This window comes from Anabrus simplex, chromosome 14 (assembly GCF_040414725.1).
Source record: "Anabrus simplex isolate iqAnaSimp1 chromosome 14, ASM4041472v1, whole genome shotgun sequence".
Classification (NCBI taxonomy): Eukaryota; Metazoa; Arthropoda; class Insecta; order Orthoptera; family Tettigoniidae; genus Anabrus; species Anabrus simplex.
Window position 1 is genome coordinate 60,910,808 of NC_090278.1, and position 21,112 is coordinate 60,931,919.

Genomic DNA, 21,112 nt, shown 5'->3' on the forward strand with positions numbered 1-21,112 from the left:
GAAAGAAGAACAGTGTATACGTGTGGCATACCGATACTGTGGGGGATGAAAATGTCCATTTGATAGATACAGCAAAATTACTGCGAGAGGCTTTTGTTGGCTAATGGGGAGATGTTTTGCATTTCATTGTCTTTAGATAATTATAGCATGAAATAAGTAATTCTTAAGTCAGTCCCTCATTATTACAGTCATTTTCAGCAAATATGTCTCTAATTGTTGTTAAGTTATGAAGTTTGGGGATTTGTATTTCTAGGTGTAATTCTGGTACCAAGAAATGTAATTCTATTATTGTATGCTTCACGGAACAAACCATGTATGGAACTTGTAATGTATTTTTAATACAAGACAAAAAAGAACCCTCATTACACTAGATAATAGAACTTTTGTGGCAGAATATAAAATAACTGTGGTCTGGGCTGATTCATGCATAGAAAGAAGGAAGAGTTTTTCAGTTTCAGAGGAGATATACCACTACCATTTTGACAGCATTAAAATCTTATATTCAGAAAAAAATGAAGTTAGGCCTGTAGAGGTCTGTACCCCAGATGGAGGTCAACAGCATGTGAAGAAAACAAGATTTATATGGCGTATAGAGGTCGGCGTCAAGGAGTTAATTAATTTTGTTGGATAAACACTAAAACTGTTGCATCGAGCGAGTTGGATATGCAGTCCGGGTCATGTAGCTGTGAGTTTGCATTCGGGAGACGGTGGGTTTCAATCCCACCATCGGCAGCCCTGAAAATGGTTTCCATGGTTTTCTATTTTCACACCAGATAAATGCCAGGACTGTACCTTAATTTAGGCCAAGTTCACTACCTTTCCAATCTCAGCCCTTTCTCATGCTTGCATTTGTAGGAGGGGGAACTAAATGTTGTACATGCCGACATTGAACGACATGGAGTGCCGAAAAGACTGCTTTCTCTTTTTCAGAAATCTGACTACATGGGGTTTGAATCTGCGATCTTTGAATCCAGAGGCTGATCCGCAGAAGGAGTCACTCCTGTATATTGTATACCGATGATTACCGATGTGTCGAACCAGTTCATTCGTATGAACTACTTCACTCATTCACACTCTTTACTGTGAATCGTTCAAGTTCGTTCATGAAGTAATGAAGGCTAACAAAGCTGCTCACTATGTCATTCAGCAGAGACTTTGTTCATAGTATCTCACTCACTCAATAAAGCTTCATAATACTTAATAATACAACCTGTGACAATAAAGTTCGGTGAATGAAGTCAGAACGGTCGATCCGGCAACACTGGCGACACCCAACACCTGCGTAGCAGCAGGTTTTGACCACCTGCTCCCAACGTTGTTCAGTTGAGCATCGTGTGTGTGCCATGTAAGACCAGTTTGACACAGTGCGTGCTTAGTGTGTTGGTTCTGAACTGCGAACAGGAACATGAACGACCAAAAAATCAATGTACAGTTTTGTTTTAAGCTTGGCAAGACACTGAAAGAAATGCATGCGATGCTGGTACGTGTTTATGAAGATCAAGCACTGTCCTTGTGTGTGTATGAGTGGTTCGCCTGTTTTGGAGGAGGCCGTGAAAGTGTTTCTGACAACTCCCATAGCGGAAGACCGGCGACCGCCTTCAGTAACAAAAACATTGAGAAGGTGAGGACATTAATCACGAACGATCGACGATTAACTGTGCTCATGATAGCGGATGAACTTAAGATTTACCGTGAATCTGTGCAACAAATCGTTACCAAGAAGTTAGGGAAGAGGATAACGTGTTCTCGTCTTGTGCCACATCACTTGATTGACGATCAGAAGCAGGCACGTTTAGAGGCTTCACAAGATTTTGTTGAAACGGCGGATGCGACACCAAATTTCTTGAACTGTATCGTCACTGAGGATGAAACCTGGTGTCTCAGGTGCATGGAATGGCGTTCTCTGGGATCCCCTCGTCGGAAAAAGGTCAGAGCCAAAAAGTCACACATCAAACTTGCTTTGAAAGGAAAGAGATTTGATGATATTCCTGACATCAAGCGAAACGTGACGAGGCTTTTGAACACCATCCCAAAAGAAGCCTTCTTGCAAAGTTTGCAGGACCTGTGTCGCCGATCTCAGCAGTGCATAGTTACGGGAGGGGACTATTTCGAAGGACAGTAAGGTCACTGTCGTGCATTGTTCATCTGTGTTGATAGTACAGGACTAATCACCGGACTTTATCATCACAGGTTGTATTACCAACAGATGTCAGATGTATGTAATTATCGACACCCAATAGCTTACCTGCTTACAGCATCCAGATCAGGGATGGCAAACCTTTACCGACTAGTGACTTTACTGACTTTCTACTGTTTAGTGTGCTATCTGTTAACTTCCTTTAAAATCATGAAACCAATCATTTGACTTCATATAGGTATTAGATTGCATTACATTTAAATCTAATCGACTGAATGTTTCATGATTTTATTTTGTAAATATCACTGAAAATTAAATTTAAAAAAAAAAGGTCAATTTTAAGAATAAGGTATAGTTTTGCTTTGACCTAATAACATTTGTAACATAGAATTAATTGAGACATACTTCTTTATTGAAGCGTAATGCTAAAATATGCTGTTGCTAGGTTTTCAAACAATTTATTACATGTTGAAAGCATTAAAATATGTTAGTATGTAGTCTCAGGTACCACAGAAGTGTTCGCATGTCGTCTATTGGCACGCGTGTCATAGCTTCGCCATCCCTGATCTGGACGATGGGTGATAGGACAAGAAAAAGATAAACAGGGAAGCGTGTCTCATATAAAGAAGGAAGTGCTAATGAATGGCGCAGATAGTGGGAGGGAGAAGAGAGTGAATGAGCAACAGACGAATCAAATGAGTCGTGAACGTTATGAAGTGTGAGAACTGTGAAGTGTTTGAACTACTTCATTGAAATTGAGTGGTTAGTTCACACTTCATAGGAGTGAAGTGTTAATTATGAAAGACTCATTAACGAGCTACCATCACTACCTATGATACCTGTTGAGTAGTTTCGTGCAATCTTTGCTAAAATATTTAAACATGCCGTCGTTATTCATGCAGTGTTTTGTTCCAAAGGGTAGACCTATAGTTTCAATGTGATTAATCGAATATCTCTTCTTTCAGGAATCTCCCTGTCAGACTGAACTCAACACACTGCAGGAGATGGTGGCAACACTCACGGAACAGAAACTGCGTCTTACTATGGAGGTAAGTGAAATTATATCATATCATTCAGACTACCATGAGATGTGTAGAAAACTTACATGATGATAACTTAAGTATTGGTCGTGTTTATTAATTTAAAGAGAGATCACCTTGTTCTAACAAATTCTTGCATTGACAGCAAACCTCTTAGATCTTAAGGTCATTTGAATTTATATAATGGATTAGTTTTCTGTCCTGTATTAGCCTTATATATTTGAATCTGTAAACAGGGAATTCAATGGCGATTTCAACTTTTCTCTACATCCAGCGTTGCTGGAAATAGTACAGTATTAACTCTTTTATCTTAAATGAAGGTGTGTATATCTATATATACTTCAATTTTGACTATTATAACTAAATGGAGTTTTGTTGGCATAAATAATTTTTGAATGCCTTCTTCCCCCCCTAACCCCTGCTCCAATTTTAGGTCCCTTTGCGAAGTGTTGTCAAATGTTTGGTAAGAATTATATGTAACAAAGAACATGTTCTAACACCATAAAAAATGTCCTCGTCAAAATTTAAATCGGAAAATAACTTATTGGAACGTGTTGGAGCAGACAAGTGACAAAATTTGTAATTCTGTATGTAGAAAGATAGCGACATGAAAAGGATTGCATAAAAGTAATTTGGATTAACACAGTGACAGGTTAGTAGGATCGGGAGCAGCGGCGAAGCGTGGACTAAGTAAGGGGGGAGACAGAGATTTGTTTTTAATTTAAACTACTTTAATCACATCAGTGTATATATGGAATTTTGTTTTCGACGCATACAGATCTACATGCAATATTATATTAATGACTGAAACTAAGACAAATCCTATAACAACCTATAATCCTACATGCACTCATTTTATTTTTAAATATAGACTAAATGGGCAGTGGGAGTTGTTATATATTGCTATGTAGATTTAATAAGAGAAATAAGAAATAAATAGATTTTCGTACAAGTCACCTTAAACAATATTCTTGTAAATAAGTTCAATCCGCCTGTCCTTCATTTCAGCAAATATATCTATTACCCTCCTCTTGAAGTCTCTGGTTGGTCACTGAATTCCTTAAATAGGTTTTAATTCGTTTCAAGGCATTAATAGCGCGTTCACTAGAAACTGACGTTAACGGAATATACGGCATCTAGTTAAGCAATTTTGTTGTTTCCGTATGCACACACTGGAGTTCATTATTCAGAATGTTGTGGGGGTTATATAATACCTTAACTAATAATGGCGGGCAAGGAAATGCATTTACTTGAAGGGTTTTCATGCTGTCATTCATTTATTAGGTGTAAGTTTGGTATATTTCGTATTTGAATATGATTATTTTATTTTTATACTGTCTTATAATAAAATAAATTCAAATTAACTACATTAAAAGCATAACCAATAAGAGCACCTTTATACCTGGGATCCAAATACTAGCCAATGAGAGCAAGACGAGACGCTGGCAAGTCTGTCTACTGGGCGGAGAAATCTCGCTATAGGAAAGTCATAGTTCCACAGTTAGCATCTACAGATAGCGTTAGTGTTGCTCTATCTGAAATCAAAGGGATCATACACAGAATGGACAGCGTCTACTTTCGCCTACGTGCTTCGTGTAACTGACGCGAGCCCTGACATTGCCGAAGTGAGACGAAAATAAGTAAAGCGGGGAATACGATAACGTCATGAAGGTGAAAATAACTAACGTTCTAAAAATAATTGAATTAACTAGACAGTATTTCGTTCACAAACTGTTAAGGGTACACGCTGTCTACCCTGTCTCCCCTGACTCTTCGCCCCTGATCGGGAGTAGCAACAGAAAGAGGAGAAAAGGATGAACAGGAAAACACAAAAGGACAAAGATAATCTCCTTATCTCCATACACTTCTTCTATATGCCCTGCCCAGTCTCCTGGATGTTGGCGATCAATGTGGAGAGTGCTTTTGAGTTCTTCATTGCTTTATATGCCTGTCCAGTCTTTAATATTCTTACGCATGTTGTTCTCCTCCTGCCTATTCCCTGGCGCCCTTCAATTTTGCCTTTCAGAATTAGATATAAAACTGTGTATTTTTCACCATGCAAAACATACACTGCCATCTTTAAATGGGCAGGCTTTCTCTTCATCAGTTTCACTTCTTCTAGATCCACCTGTTCAAGATCGTTTCTGCTTCCCGGCTTCGTCAGGAGAGCAGGCTTTAAAACTCATTAACGGGCCATGTCAACAGATCTTTAGTCTTAATGTGTGGGAAGTGTAGGATAAATTTGTACTATCCTTAATCCAATGTGGAATTTGGGAAAATGCTTCAAGAAGAATTTAAAACTAAATACAGAATGGAAATAATTTCATCAACAGCATTTATTTAATAGAACCTTAAAATAACATTATTTATGTGAATTTTTGTTATTTTTATTACAAAATTGGCCAAAGGAAATCATCCTCCTGTGTTGTTGTTAAGATGGACAAAATGCTGAAGCACAGTTCATCCATTGAGGATCAACTGGACCAGGCGAAGCAAGATGAGAAGCGGGCTCGTCAGCAGTTAACTCAGCTGCAGGCTCGCTTTGATGAACTGGAGACATCTGCCGAGAGCAGTAGGCGACAGTGCAAGAGGCTTGTCCAGGAGAACGACGACTTACTACAGCATCTCGATGAAGTGGAGACGGAAGTCAGGCTGCTCCGCACTCGCTCTGGACGTGAGTATCTAGTGGAGGAGATATTTTGCTTGAAGGTTTATCTTTCGGTAAGAATACTTATTTAAATTTATTCTATATGTTTCGTCATCATAATTATCATAATAATAATATCACAGTTCCAGTTTCCTGGGTACTGTTGATAAACCTTGTTGGATGTGGGATGTTTAAATTTGAAATCGAGAAGATCAAGCCGCAAGACTGTTATTACGCGTACAATGCATTGTAACAGTCTTAACAATCTTCCTCGGATCTTTGAGGCTACTCACATGCAACTTTCCAGACATCCTTGTTCTCTTTACAACTCCACGAACCTACTATACTGGCATAGCAGGGGGAGAGGTGATACTCCCACATGCCGTGTCTCAGTTGGTGGATAGGAAGGTCCTAACCGGCTTGCCGGCAGACTTGAGGGAAATAAAATACCTCTCGCGGACCAAACACACAACCCCCTGTGGGTGAGGGACGCAGGCAAAGAATTCACCCACGGTATCCCTTGCCTGTCATAAGTGGCAACTAAAAAGGGCAACCAAGGGATGATCAAATTAGAACCATGAAACTACTTGTGATTAGTACCAACACGTGGGGAACAACAAGGGTCGCTTTTACTTGCACGTAGTACCACTATGTTGGGTACCAAATAGGTTTGCGATTAGTAGCAAACAAGAGCACGACGGCTTTTACAGTACCTGTGATTAGTAGCAGTATATGAACGACACCATGGGATGAGGGAACCCATGGTTCTGGCTTGCCTGTGATTTAGTACCCATTATATGAGGAACACCACATGATAGTACGAGTCCCTGTGGTTATTACCCATATGTGATGAACACCATAGGTTTGCGTTGTCTGTAAATGGGGCCACAATGTGCTAAACAGCATAGGTTTGTAATACATGTGCGAATTTCATTACCTGTGAGTAGTACCATAATATGTGGAATACCTTGAGTCTACACTACTCTTGATTAGTACCGCAACATGACAAATACCATGGTTCTACTTTCCTAGCGATAAGTACCATTGTAACGGGCCGCTGACTTGGATTTTGGACTCCTTTCGACTAAAAGTATCATCGATTCAGTATTGTGCTATAGATACAGTCCCTTGGTCAGTAATACTATTGTTCTATCAGCTTCTGTGCATGTGAGGTACAGTGGGTCGGTTCCACTGATTGTTTTAAATTCATATCCGTCCGTCCGTCCATCCATCCATCCATCCTCATGTTTTGAATTGTGGTCAGTTGATGTTTTTGGACTTATAATTTGTCATTTCATTTTGTCTCATTTCGCACCATTACGGGCCGATGACCTCGATGTTAGGCCCCTTTAAACAACAAGCATCGTCTTCATCTCTTTACATCTCCAGAACTGATGTTTGGACAGTAGTAAATATAAAACTACTACTCCTATATACCAGTAATTTTTATGAGGGATGCATGTGACACAGTGGCAAAGAAAAATTAAAATTTCACTAACCAAAATTGGGTGGATTAATTCTGACAGCTTAAAATAATAGTTCAAATATAACAGTTTTGTTTTTATTTCTAAGGGCATATTTAATTTTGAAAAGTTTATTTTCACTATAATACAAATGATATACTTCTAGGTTCCCACTTTTAATCCTCTTAGTTTTATTGCTTCATTTTTGCGTACTAGTTTGTATTGTCTGCTAGAAGTTTAAAAAAAGTTATCTCCAAAATACAGTGAAAACTAGTCCAACGCACTTCATCCTGCAAGTAAGTTGTGGAAAGCACTTTGATCTTCAGTGAAGGGATCCGGTCTGATATAATCCAAATTATTAGATCACTGTACAGGCGTAGGCCTAATTCGGTGAGTTATCTTTGCCGGCGGAGGTCCATCACCTTCCTGCATTTAACTCTTTCCCGCAGGTTGCGTAGTAAAGCGTACTCGACTTTCAAACCGACTTTCTCTGCCATCTGTCGGCCGAACATATAACTTTTTGAAACCAGTGAATTCCCTACGCTTCCTAGATACAACTGGCATGTACGGAATCCTAAAATAAAGTGTTCTTTTATACGTTTTCGTAGATAGAACAAACAGCTGACTGAATGTAAACACATTGCAGCAACATGGCTGCTCATAACCAGTTGAGTGCGGAGGATATTTGTTACAAATTAGATCAGTATGTTGACAAATGCAATGGTAGTGAGTTTGAAGTTGTAGGTATGATAATAAAAATGGTACGGGAAGCAGTTGGGATAGGATATGAATCTGAGGAAAATCGAAATACGGCACAGGACAGGAAATGTTCATTCAGGTACTGTCTCCTCTTAAAATATTAGGCCTACTTGTACAAAACATAATTATCAATTTTAATCCTCCAGTTAATTCTGTTTCTTACTTTGAGCCTCTACTTAATTACATAATATTCCAACTAATGTCAGTTTATCTTCCAATCCCATTCAGTGAAAAATTGTTTATAATTTGAATGTCCGAGGGGCAGTATGATTTGCTATCTAAATATCTTAATCCGACTGATTCTGAAAATGAAATAAATTGGCAGATTCAGGGTGAATTCCTTCGTTCTATGCATTACCAAGAAAATAAGAGCCCCATCAGGTCCAGCAAGTCAGACTGACTTCAAGAACAAGCAATTTAACATTATGCATCATATTGGATGCTTCTTGATGTTTCATTCTGAACAGGGAAGAGGGTCTTGCATATAATGAGGTGATTTCATTGTATCATTTTAGAATAACTATAGTGTATTTTCCATTGTTACAAAATTTGAATGCAATATCTTAAGTGGTTTTTACAGAATAAATTATTTAGTGAAGGTACTCCACACTGTACCTGACAAGCAAATTATTACTCTAGGTTTCGTCAAACAGTGAGTCAAAGATAGTCTGTGGGAAAGGGTTAACACTCCTCATCTTCAAATCCTTCGATTTCTATTTCAAAATCATTACCGCCACTGCTGTAGCTATTACTTTCATTGGTATAACCTCCTAAATCAACGCATTTGTCCTGCTCATAAAACACAGGTACAACCTAGTACGATATATGATGGAATGCAAATTATTTTCACTACAACTTAGTATGATATATTAGGGAGGGGTTTAAGGTGCTGTGCTGCTTCACTCCACAAAATATGCACAGGCATGAGGGTAGACATCATGTAGATCACCAATACTCATAAAATCTATAACAACTTGGTAACATATTACTATGAAGCTAAATACACTGAAAGACACAATAATAAAACTTAAAATGTGAATGTTTACTTTCAGACGCCATGATGGCTACACGATAGTTGGAAAGATATTACACTTGAGCAAAGATGAAATAACATCAAATCACTTTCAAAACATGCAAAATGGAGTGGTATATTTGTAAAAATTGAACCTTTCGTGGAAATTCAAAACATGATATATCCTGTACATTTATGGGTCTGCAAAGTGGGCATTGCAACAAAACGTAAATATATGGGTTTGGCAAACAAGGCACGGCGTTCAGAAACGCTTGTAAGTTGGTTTGGCAGTGAATGGATTAGAAACCTATTAATTAAATCAACTTCAAATAGGCTTAAAAGGGGAGAACCAATAAGGAAGTGACCAGGCGTTAGAGGGGACAGATCATCAGGATTGTCAGAGAAAGAGAGAGAGAGGTTAAAGGTCTAGAATTTAAACATGCTTCAATGTGGCACAAAAGAGTACTTAATTCTTTGTTTGTAACCTTTAAGTGGGTAACACATCATCATCATTTAAAAAAGCATGAGAAATTATTAAATATAGAACAAGTAGAGATCAAACAAGGTAAAAATAAATGACCACTAAAGGGTGGGATGTGGAAAGCAGACTTGCCCTACGAGGTTATGGGACGTAATCTTTCATGAACTGAAATTCAAGAAACTGTGTTTTCCAGGTGCATTTCACACTGATTGAACTTTGATGGTGATGTGTTCAACTGTTTGTTAATTTATTCCCCTATCATTAAAATTTCTGGTGGTGTTTGATTGAGTGATTGGTGTGCCAGCAGCCTCTTGCACCTGTGATTGTTTGTTTAGTTCCAGTTTAGTTTGATGGATTTTTGATGATGGGAAAATCTACAATATGGCATGTTAGTATTTAAAAGAACCCCACTAAACAGATTAGGTGATGCTTGGACACTCTGTGGGAAGTACTGACTGAAACTACAACGGTGCAACCTGTTAGTGTGAATGAAATATTGCAGTTGATATGCCTACTACTTAGCTTTTGGTGAAGTTTGAATCCTGGTAGATCCTCCCTGGTTGGAATTTTCACCCAAGTATTAATAAATATTTTTGGGTAAATAAAAATGTTTTGCCATCTTTTACATGCTGATATGCCTTTTTTACTCTGCTCTCAAAAATAGCAGCTACCTCTTCCATAAATGAACCTTTTAGCTGGAGGTTAACACTCTTTTACTCATCCATATAGGAAACCCATTCTTCTTTTCCCTGCCTGTAGTGTGGGCACCCTCAAGTATCACTCCATCTCGGTTCTTCTGATCCTAAGAAGATCTGTTCATTGGGCAACTTAATCTGTTCATTCTTCTCGTTTTCACCCAAGATACCTTCCAGAGCTGTATCCCTCTGGTTCTGAGTTATGGGGTGTTTCTTGCTCTTAGCAGTTTCAACTGTACACCACTGCTACCACCACCATCACCACCACTTTTTACAGTCTTGGTTTGTAACTTCCTTTTATTCCACCTAATCAGTACATATATTTTTTACGAATTGGACTAGTTTTGACCGTTTGACTTGGTCAGCTGTTCATTTACACAAGTTAAACTAAAATAAGGACACAATCATTAAATAAAATGGGGTTTGTAAACCCTGAGCTAAAAGTATAAATGCATTGTAAAACACTTCAGTCCACATTAACATTCTTAGATTTCACTCGACACTAGTCTTCTGAAATATACCGGGCGAGTTGGCCGTTCGGTTAGGTGCGCACAGCTGTGAACTTGCATTCGGGGGATAGTGGGTTCGAACCCCGCTGTCGGCAGCCCTGAAGATTGTTTCCTATTTTCACAGCAGGCAATTAAGGGCATGGCCTCTTCCTTCCCACTCCTAGCCCTTTCCTATACTGTCGTTGCCATAAGACCTATCTGTGTCGGTGCGATGTAAAGCCAGTTGTCGTCTTCTGAAATGATGAGAATAGACTAATTTAAAAAATCTTTATAGGATTGTTCCAAATTGTGTACAAGTTGTGTCATACAAAATAACAAATGTTTTAAAAAATAAGCAGAAGATTATGTTCAAATTACAGGCAGAACAACCTGATAATGGATGTTGACATGCTCAAAAACAATAGTTTAAAATTAGGCCATGAAGAAATTATTTTGTCTGGAACACATTGTCTTATGAGGGTGACATGTAAGCCTCACTGGCTCAGGTGGCAGTGCGTCGGCCTCTCATCGTTGGGTTCCGTGGTTCAAATTCTGATCACTCCATGTGAGATGTGTGCTGGACAAAGTGGAGGCAGGACAGGTTTTTCTCTGGGTACTCCAGTTTTCCCTGTCATCGTTCGTTTCAGCAACACTCTCCACTCTCATTTAATTTCATCTGTCCATCATTAATCATTGCCCCAGAGGAGTGCGACAGGCCTTGGTAGCCGGCACAATTCCTATCCTCGCTGCAAGATGGGGGCTTCATTCATTCCATCCCTGAGCGGGTCAGTGACTGGAAAACAGGTTGAAGGTTTTCATTTTCAGGGTAACATGTATATTACTGTCTGTTGATGATTTATAGTATGAATCTGGTGCGTGTAGTTCATTAAACAGCTAAGTAGTCAAAATGATCGATCATCAAAGATGGAATATTTGAAGGATATCCCGAAGTTCTTGAAGTGAGTTTACGTCCATCCTTAAGGGCGTTAAATATTGTTTTTGAGCATCTCAACCACCGTTATCCCCCTGTGGGTGGGGGCGGTAGAATAACACCCACGCATCCCCTGCCTGTCGTAAGAGGCGACTAAAAGGGGCATCAGGGGCTCTGAACTTTGGAGCGTGGGTTGGCGACCACGGGGCCCTTAGCTGAGTCCTGGCATTGCTTCCACTTACTTGTGCTAGGCTCCTCACTTTCATCTATCCTATCCGACCTCCCTTGATCAACACTTGTTCTTTTCCGACCCCGATGCTATTAGGTTTGCGAGGGCTAGGGAGTCTTTCATTTTCACGCCCGCCGTGGCCCTTGCCTTTCTTTGACCGATACCTTCATTTTTCGAAGTGTCGGGCCCCTTCCATATTTTCCCTCTGATTAGTGTTAAATAGAGGATGGTTGCCTAGTTGTACTTCCTCTTAAAACAATAATCACCACCACCACCATCAACCACCGTTATTAGGTTGCTTCGCTTGTGGTTTGAACATAATCTTTTGATAATTTTTAAAACATTTGTTATTTTGTATAATGTAACCTCTATAGAATTGGAGCATTATTATCAAGTTTCTTAAATGAGTTTATTCTCATTATTTCAGAAGACTAGTGCCTAGTCAAATCCAAGAATTTTAATGTGGACTAAAGTGTTTTACAATGCATTTGTACTTTTAGCTCAGGGTTTACAAACCCCATTTTATTTAATGATTGTGTCCCTATTTTAATTTAACTTGTGTAAATGAATAGCTGAAGATGACCAAGTCAAATGGTCGAGACTAGTCCTATTCATAAAAAATATATGTATTGATTAGGTGGAATAAAACAAAGTTACAAACCAAGATTGTTAAAAGTTAGTTACATCCATCAATACGGCCAAAAACTGAAAATTATTGCTTACTACTGGGTAATCTTTATCACACTCTGATGTGCGCACACCAATGGAGTTGTTTCTCCTTCAATTACTCGCTGATAATAGTGATATGGATGGATCCTCGCACAGGCTCATGGTGCAGTCTGTTGGTAGCGTAATGTCTGCATACCTTTGGTGTGCATTTGCTGATCGTGTTTTTACTGCCTCGTCCAGCATTCTGAACCATGCAGTAGGACCAGACTTTCTCTTTAAGCTGTACAAGTATCGGTCTGTCTCACTGGATAGCTATCAGTGACTACTATTTAATCTAACCAATATTGATGGGCTTGACATCGTCATCTCTTGTGGCATTGGTAGTAATGACTGAGGAGAAATACTTGAACTTATTACAGACTATAAACTTCATTTTTATCTGTATTGACAGTTGAACTCTTACATTAATACCAAAACCGTATTTCTTATCCTTCTACGTCAGTATATTAGTATCATCTTGGAAGATGAGTGTTATACACGTTTCAACTCGCTAGGAGTCATCTTCGGTAAAACACCGTGAATTAAAATTACAATTAAGATAAAAATGATGGAATATATATTAAAATATTGCTAAAAAGTTCATGCAAGGCAAAGTAAAATGGAAGGTACAAATGGCCATGTTATCTTGTATGTTCTGATCTCAATGCTGCGAGGCTCAGCCTCTTGTCTGTCAGTAAGAACTCGAATATTTTCCGTCCGTATGTGTCTCTAATAGTTCGGAGATCTCAATTACTGATGTGTTCTCCTGAGACTTGCAGTAAAGACAGAAACTCCTCAATTAGCGGATGCATGATGGTCAAGCGAGCAACGGAACATTATAGATATTGAAGGTTCCTTCAAGGGGTTTTATTGAAGATGACTCTTTGCGAGTTGAAACATGTCTAACATTCATCTTACAAGATGATACTAACGTATTGACTCAGGAGGAAAAAAATACTGTTTTGGTATTACTGTAAGAGTATACTTGAACTTGTTTGTCATCATTAGCAGTTCACCAGCTAGGAAGACAGTATTGTACAGATCAAACTCCGTTACAGTTACGGGGCTGGCATCACCTTTCATTTAATGTATTCTCACTATTTTGAATTTGAACAGTGTAAATAAATGGTGCCTTGATCTTCAAATGAACAAAATTACTGAGGGTTTGTTTGTGTTGATTGTGTTAGTATATAATGTTTATGACCAGTTACAGATGACCGATCCAAGATGACATCTCTGGAGAATGAGCTTTCTGTCCTCCAGGAAGAGCTGGATGGTATCTCGGATGAAAACAAGAAGAAGAATGAACAGATGAAGTTGCTCAACGAACAGTTCCTCCGTGAGAAGGCTAAAATGGAAGGAAAGTACCGTGAAGATCTGCGTATTGCGAACGAAGCCATGGATAATGCAGCCCGCGAACATGGTGAGGCCATCGAGCGTTTAGAGACAGCCTCTGTGGTTGCTAAAAAGGAAAAGGAAGAGCTTGAGATACAATTGAAGACTGTGAAGGAAACCGTGGAGACCATTACTAAGGAAAACAAGGAACTGTCGGAACGCTTACGAGCCGTAACAGAAGTGGCTGAGCGTGACAAACAGACGTTGACTGAACGTCTGGCACAGTTGGCTGTGGAGAAGAGGAGGTTGGAAGACTGTTCAGCTAATGCAGAGAACTTGAAAGATGTCATGAAGATCTTACATGCTGAGAAAGACACTTACTTCCAAGAGAAAGAAAAACTGAAACATCAAAATGATGTTCTAAATGAACAATTGAAATCACTGTCCCAAGAAAATGAGTCTATCTTGAAAGATATTGAGAGTATTAAGAAGAATAACAATGAACTGAAGCAGTTGATTCAGAACATTGAAGCATCAAATGAAGCATTATTGAAGGACAATTCCAGACTTGAGGGAGAGAAACATAAACTTAGTGAAGTTTTTGCTGGAGTCTGTAAAGAGCGAGATGCTCTCGTCATTGAGAACAGTAAATACAAGTCTGATCGAAATAAGCTTAATGAGCGTTTGGAAGCGGTCACACGAAAGAAGGATATCATTATACAAGAACATAACATCCTAAAGTCGGAGAATCGTAAATTGACTGAATGTTTAGAATTTATCAGCAAAGAGAAACATATCCTTGCTGAAGAAAACAATTTCTTGAAATCTGAGAAACAGAAGTTGAATGAATATCTTGAGCCTATAGTTACTGAGAAGAATGCCTTATACGAGGAGAAGGAGAAACTTGCTAGTGTAATAGAATTAATTAATACAGAGAAGAATGTCATTTTCAATGAAAATGTGGGTTTAAAGGATGAAAAGGAGAAATTAAATCAGGACTTGCAAGCTGTTAGCATTGAAACTAGTGCTCTGCGTTCAGAAATCAAAGATGCTGAACGACGTTTGCGGAGTATAGTACAACAGACTGCATTTGCTTTACAACAGATTGGGTCCACCGTGCTGCAGGATACGAAAGATGATTCGTCAACTTCTGATTCCTTGTCTGCAGCAATCACGGTTCTGGATGAAAACTTGGAGAAAATAATTTCTCTCTCTAAAGGAAATGAAACTTCAGTAAGCGTGACCGAGTCTTCCAGTGATAGTCAAGGAAAGGATGGTCTGGATCGCACTCCTGAGACAGTCGCAGAATTACCTCCGCCACCGGAGGAGATTGAAGGGACCTTAGAAGTTCGTGGGAAAGAAGAGGTGGCCAAATTATACTCAGAGTTGGAACACTTAAATGTTGTCATTTCGAACCTTGAAACCCACAGCGAGAAACTACAGACTGAAAACGTGAAGCTCAGGGAAGAAATTAAAATGCTTCAGTCGAGAGAGCAGAATGTGGTGAAAGGTAAAGATAAATTGTCCCATGTTAATAGCGCTGTCAGGCAGAAACAAGGCGAGGAACTGACAACCATTCAGGAAGAGGTAGAGACTGTTACAGGCATGTTTGCAAATGGTGGACTGAGAAGTGAGGAGGGTCTAAGGGATGAATTAGATTGTTGTAGGAAACAGCTCATTGAAAAGAATACTGCCCTTAATCTTTTGAAAGAAGAGCTCAGTTTTGTTCTTGGGCATCAGAGTGGACCAGGTAGTGCTAGCGGGGGCGGAGACATTTCATCCGTTCGTGCAGAGCTGGTCAGAACCACTGAACTTCTCGCATCAAAGACTGCAGAGTTGGAATTCAGGAAGAGCGAGTGGGAAAAGGCGAAGGCAATGTTGGATGAAGCTGGAAAATTGAAGAGCTCCAGAGGGGACTCTGAGCCTTTAATAGAAGAAATGAGAGCCCTGAAAGAGAAGCAGGTAATGTACGAAAACATGATCGCCAAGTTCAAAGGGGAGGTAAGCAGTCTGCAGGGGAAAGTGACCAAATTCCAAGCTGCCATCGTAAAGAAGAATGCAGAAATTGAGGGTTTTAAAGAGGAGCTAAGGATCTTGAGGGACAATGAAGCTAGTTTCCAAAGTGGAATGGAGATCTTCCACGAAGAAGAGATGAAACTGAAGGAGGAGGTGTTGGCTCTTCAAGAAGACCTTGCAAATAGGAACCTGTCTCTAGAAAACTTAGCATCCAAACTGGAATTACTAAGAACACAGTACAAGGAATTAGAAGAGGAGAAATGTTTCTTAGAAAATGAGGCAACTTCATTAAAGGAAGAATCAACAAAGATGAAGGAAGAAAGAGACAACACAGTTGAACTTCTCAACAAGAAAAGCAACGAGTGTGATGAGCTAAACGAGAAACTGAAGACCTTGAACTCTGAAACTGAAAACACCTCTAAACTAATTGAAGAAAAGAATAAGGAATATGAGAAATTGAACAAAGAATGTGCAGAGTTGAAGAAAGAGCTGGAAAATAAGTCCAAATTGCTTGAAGAAAAGACAAGTAGTTATGACACTGTGGTCAAAGATTATGAAGCACTGAAGGAAGAGACCAGCAAGAAGTTGAACCTTCTTGAAGAAAAGAGTAAGCAGCTGGATGCTTTGAACAAACAGTATCAAGAATTGAAGGACGAAACTGTTAAAAGCCGTAAAGATCTTGAAGAGAAGAACAAAGAATACGATAGCTTAGCCAAGGAACACGATGAGCTGATGACTGAAACCGACAAGAAATATAAATTACTTGAGGAAGCTACTCAGGCCTACGATAACTTACAGAAGGAGTTTGATGTAATGAAAGAGCAATATGAAAACTTGAAATCCAAACTAAGTGAGGATGGAGAAGATAGAACTCAAGAAAATATCTTCAAACTTCAGGACAAGGTTGTGAAGTTCAAGAAGGTTCTGGAGGAAAAGAACATTGAAAATGAGAACCTTAAAATTGAGTACGGAAAGGTACAGAAGAGGAATAATGAGCTGGTGGAGCAGTTGAAGTCGCAAGAAAACGAACTGGCAAACGTTAGGAAACAGTTACGTGAAATGACTGCGGAGGCCGATGGGTTCAAGAGCGACCTGCAGAAAACTCAGGCTGAAAACAGCGACATGTTAGGAAGTATTAAAAAACTTCTGGAAGCTAGAACTCGAGAGGTTGAAGAATACAAGACCAAGCTCGAGAAGGCAAACTCTGATAATAGTGCTACCAACTTACAGACCGAACTGGAAGAGAAACTTAAGGCTATGGACAACTTAAAGAGTGAGTTTGAAAATATATTGGCTGAGAATGGAGCTTTGTCGGATGAAGTGAAGAAGCTACAGGGTTTGATGTCTGAATTGCAGAAGGTTGTAATGGAGAAGACTGTTGAGGTAGAAACTCTACAGAAGGAACTGCAAGAGTTGAAAGCAAGTTATTCCAAAACGGAGAAAGACCTACACGAACAGTTGAAGGTTGCCAACGATCGGTATAACGACAAGGTGAAGGCATTGGAAAGTTTGACGGATGAACTGGCCAATGTCCAGAACTCCTCCGCAGAGGCTGTCTCGCGACTGAGCGCTGCCACTGTGGAGTTGGACTCTTTCAAAAACGCCAAGAATTCATCGGAGCAGGTGTCTCGTGAGCTGGCAGAGGCTAAGGCTAAGCTGAGTGCTCAGGAACAAGAGCTTCTGCTGCAGGCTGGAGAGCTTCAAGTAAGTCTATATCTTTGTCTTCTATGTAGATAATGGAGGTAGTTCTTGTTTGTTCTAGTCTGGTTTTTAACCCTGGAGCAAGCGCACGCGTTTTGGGAACATGAATGGTTGCCTGGGGGACAGGTGTCACCCAAAGTGTTCATGGTATTTCGTAACAGTATAGTTACATGTGTACGTTCGTTCATGAATTACCTAATTTATGTTTCATCTAACAGATGAGTTGATTTGTATTGATAAGGAGGATTTTATAAGTACTTTTATTTGTAAAATAACCTGATTTATTCAATATTTATGTAGATTTTAGGACAAAACTATACTTAGTGTCATATATTTAAGCCCCAAAATCCTTAATAAACATCCCACAACTTGAAATTATCTTCCTTAATGCCTAGTAAATGTGGTATTGTATTGTATCTACCAGTTTTAATAATGAGGTTAGATGTTTCCTTTCTCCGCTTCTCTCCATTCTTTTCTAATGTAAAACCTTGGCGACTCATCCTGCCGCCTTTCATCGGGTGCGTCTTCTTCATTCCTGTCCTCCTCTCCCTCCTCAGAACTCAGATTCGTGGTCACGAATAATAACTTTATGTACCTTTCCACTCCTGCTTTCTGTACCTTCAAGGGGAATTTTGTACTCATCACTAAATGATTTATTTAACCGTCCACTTATGACCAAGGAATCTACAGTTCTTAGAATTTTTGTCTGATTAGGTATTGACAAGATACGCAGTAGGAATATTGCTGATGCCGTCGCAGAAATATGCAAGCTTCTCAGTACAGGAAATAATCACCCAGAGAATTTATATTGATAAGATTACAGTGGATATGTAGCCATTCCCTTGAACTAATCACAGATATCAAGTGAAATAAGAATAAAACTTACTGTGATTTAAAAGAAAAGTTGTAACATGAATAGGCACGTGGGGGGCACCCGTCACCCAAAGATGTTCACCGTCTTCTGGTTCTGGTACGAATGTAACCATGAACAGTATAATCATCATCAGATATTGACGACAGTGTCCTTGAAATGTATTAAAAAACTTCCAAACCTAGAGTGAGTGAACTAGCAACAAAAATAAAGAAAAACGTCCGTGGATGACACGTGCCCCCCCACACACCTGCTCCAGGGTTAATTGTAAATTATTGCTGAATGTGGAAAGATGTGAATCTCTTGGGCAAGAACATAAAACACATAAACAGATTTACCGTATTATCTAGCACTTTTTCCAGCCACTGGCCAGGTCTGTTTTGAATATAAGTCTCTCCACCATTTCCTGTCATTTTACCAGCTCTTTATTTTTCTGGTGTGTTGTGTCAGTTGATCACTGTGTTTTGTTCCTGTCTCAGTTTCAAGGAGGGTGTTTGCATGTATCTTACCTATTCTTAAATTCTGTGATACGTGTTGATGGACATAGCTCAAGACGGTTATAAGAAACTTGCTCAGACTTTATTAGATTTAATTTTAATTTGCATTATGATGGTCACATAACAGCATATTATAGAAAACTGTCATGGCTTTCATGGCATGAACTTTGTAAACTGCACTCATTACCTCATCTTCATAGAATACTCACCAAATTACCTGCGATGGGAAGTCTGGTTTATTTACAGTTACCTGAGAAATATTGTACTCGAGTACAATTAAAAATTACTTTTTCAGCAAATCATCAGTTTCAGTACAATTACTTTACAGAATACTAGTCTGAAGGAAATCACTGAAGTTTTTCCCCTGCAAAGTTTGGAAGGAAATTATTTCATTTTGTACGGGTTTGCTTTAGCATAGAGACAATAAGTAGCTGTCATCACTAGGTGACTCATTAAGTGTTGATCCTAATGAATTGGGAAAAGGCCAAGATTATTATGATCTTCTTCTCATCATCATCATGATGTAATCATCGGGTGAGTTGGCCGTGTGGTTAGAGGCGCGTGGCTGTGAACTTGCATCCTGGAGAGAGTGGGTTCGAATTCCACTGTCGGCAGCCCTGAAGATGGCTTTCCATCGTTTCCCATTTTCACACCTGGCAAATGCTGGGGCTGTACCTTAAGGCCACAGCTACTTCCTTCCAACTCCTAGGTCTATTACATTGTCGCCATAAGACCTATCTGTGTCGGTGCGATGTAAAGCCAACAAAAAAAATCATGTGATCAAATAATGGAATATTGGTAAAGTATAAGAAACGGCCCAGAGCCCTAACTTCACCACCAATAAAAATGATGTCTAATACAATCTAATCTATAAACAGGAAGAAAAGGCTGCCAAGGAAGCTCTGAACAACAAGCTCCAAAAACTGACGTCAAGCTTATCAAACTTGTCGGCGAAGATGATGCAGTTGAAGACGGGGAAGACAGAGCTGGTAGCAGAGGCGAACAGGCTCAAGGAACAGTTAGGTGTGCAGTCTGGAGCAGTACTTACCAGTGTTACAGGGGTCGTCACCAGACTTGTCGAGAACGAAAAGGTTAAGAACTCAGAACTTCTTGGAGAGATGAACGAAATGAATCAGGTGAGATATAACTTCAAGTTTTTCAGACTTAATATTGACAGGGACATTTTTCTTTCTGTTTTTTTTTTACTCTGTGTATATGGACTGTTGGGTTGTAAAATGATCATCTAATGGAGGATAAACTCTCCTCTTAAATGTTCAACAAGAGATACTCCGAAGAATTCAGGCTGAGACTTCTGGAGGACCAACTTGGGCACGTTGAGCTCTAACCTGCATAGTGTGGACCTTGCTTTTTAGATCGGTGCTGAATCCTGCTGGAATATCCAATGTTTACCTGTAAACAAGGTGGTGTTTAAGGGCTTCAGTACTTAACACTTTGTTGACCGGATGCTCCTCGCAATGTCCATCCCCTGTACCCAGCCATTTCCTGAGCAACTTAGTTGTGAAAGCGCACACATAGAATCAAATGAACCTAGCTTTTACTAACTTTGTACTGATTGTGATAATATTTACTGGAAACCTTCTGAAGTAGCCCTGATCTGGTGTGATAAGTTGTGTAGCAATGACCTTGGTGAAGGGTCATACGTCAAATAATACAGATTTCACGTTGTTTTGAAGGGTATATATTTTCACTATCACTACTCACACTTTCATCAGAAGAGCTATCAATATCGAACTCACGTTTTCCAACGTTACTTGGGCAATAATTATCCGCATGCAGTTCGTTGAATATTTCGTCACTGAGCTCGATAGCTGCAGTCGCTTAAGTGCGGCCAGTATCCAGTATTCGGGAGATAGTGGGTTCGAACCCTACTGTCAGCAGCCCTGAAGATGATTTTCCACGGTTTCCCATTTTCACACCACCTTAATTAAGTCCACGGATGCTTCTTTCCCACTCCTAGCCCTTTCCTGTCCCATCGTCGCCATAAGACTTGTCTGGTGTCGGTGCGACGTAAAGCAACTTGAAAAAAAAAAATTTGTCCTGATCTAAACATGCAGTCAGTCTGGGAAGCACTGTCTTACCCA

General features: G+C 39.5%; 1 protein-coding gene across 1 annotated transcript in view; it reads left to right on the forward strand.

Annotated features, from left to right (window-relative positions):
* The window catches only part of LOC136885334 (GRIP and coiled-coil domain-containing protein 2), a 105,041-nt gene that overhangs the window by 15,426 nt on the left and 68,503 nt on the right, over positions 1-21,112 (forward strand). Inside the window, exons 4-7 of the mRNA XM_068230286.1 lie at positions 3,103-3,186; positions 5,614-5,851; positions 13,798-17,645; positions 19,889-20,146. Of these exons, the coding sequence (XP_068086387.1) occupies positions 3,103-3,186; positions 5,614-5,851; positions 13,798-17,645; positions 19,889-20,146 (4,428 nt within the window). The remainder of the gene's footprint in view (positions 1-3,102; positions 3,187-5,613; positions 5,852-13,797; positions 17,646-19,888; positions 20,147-21,112) is intronic.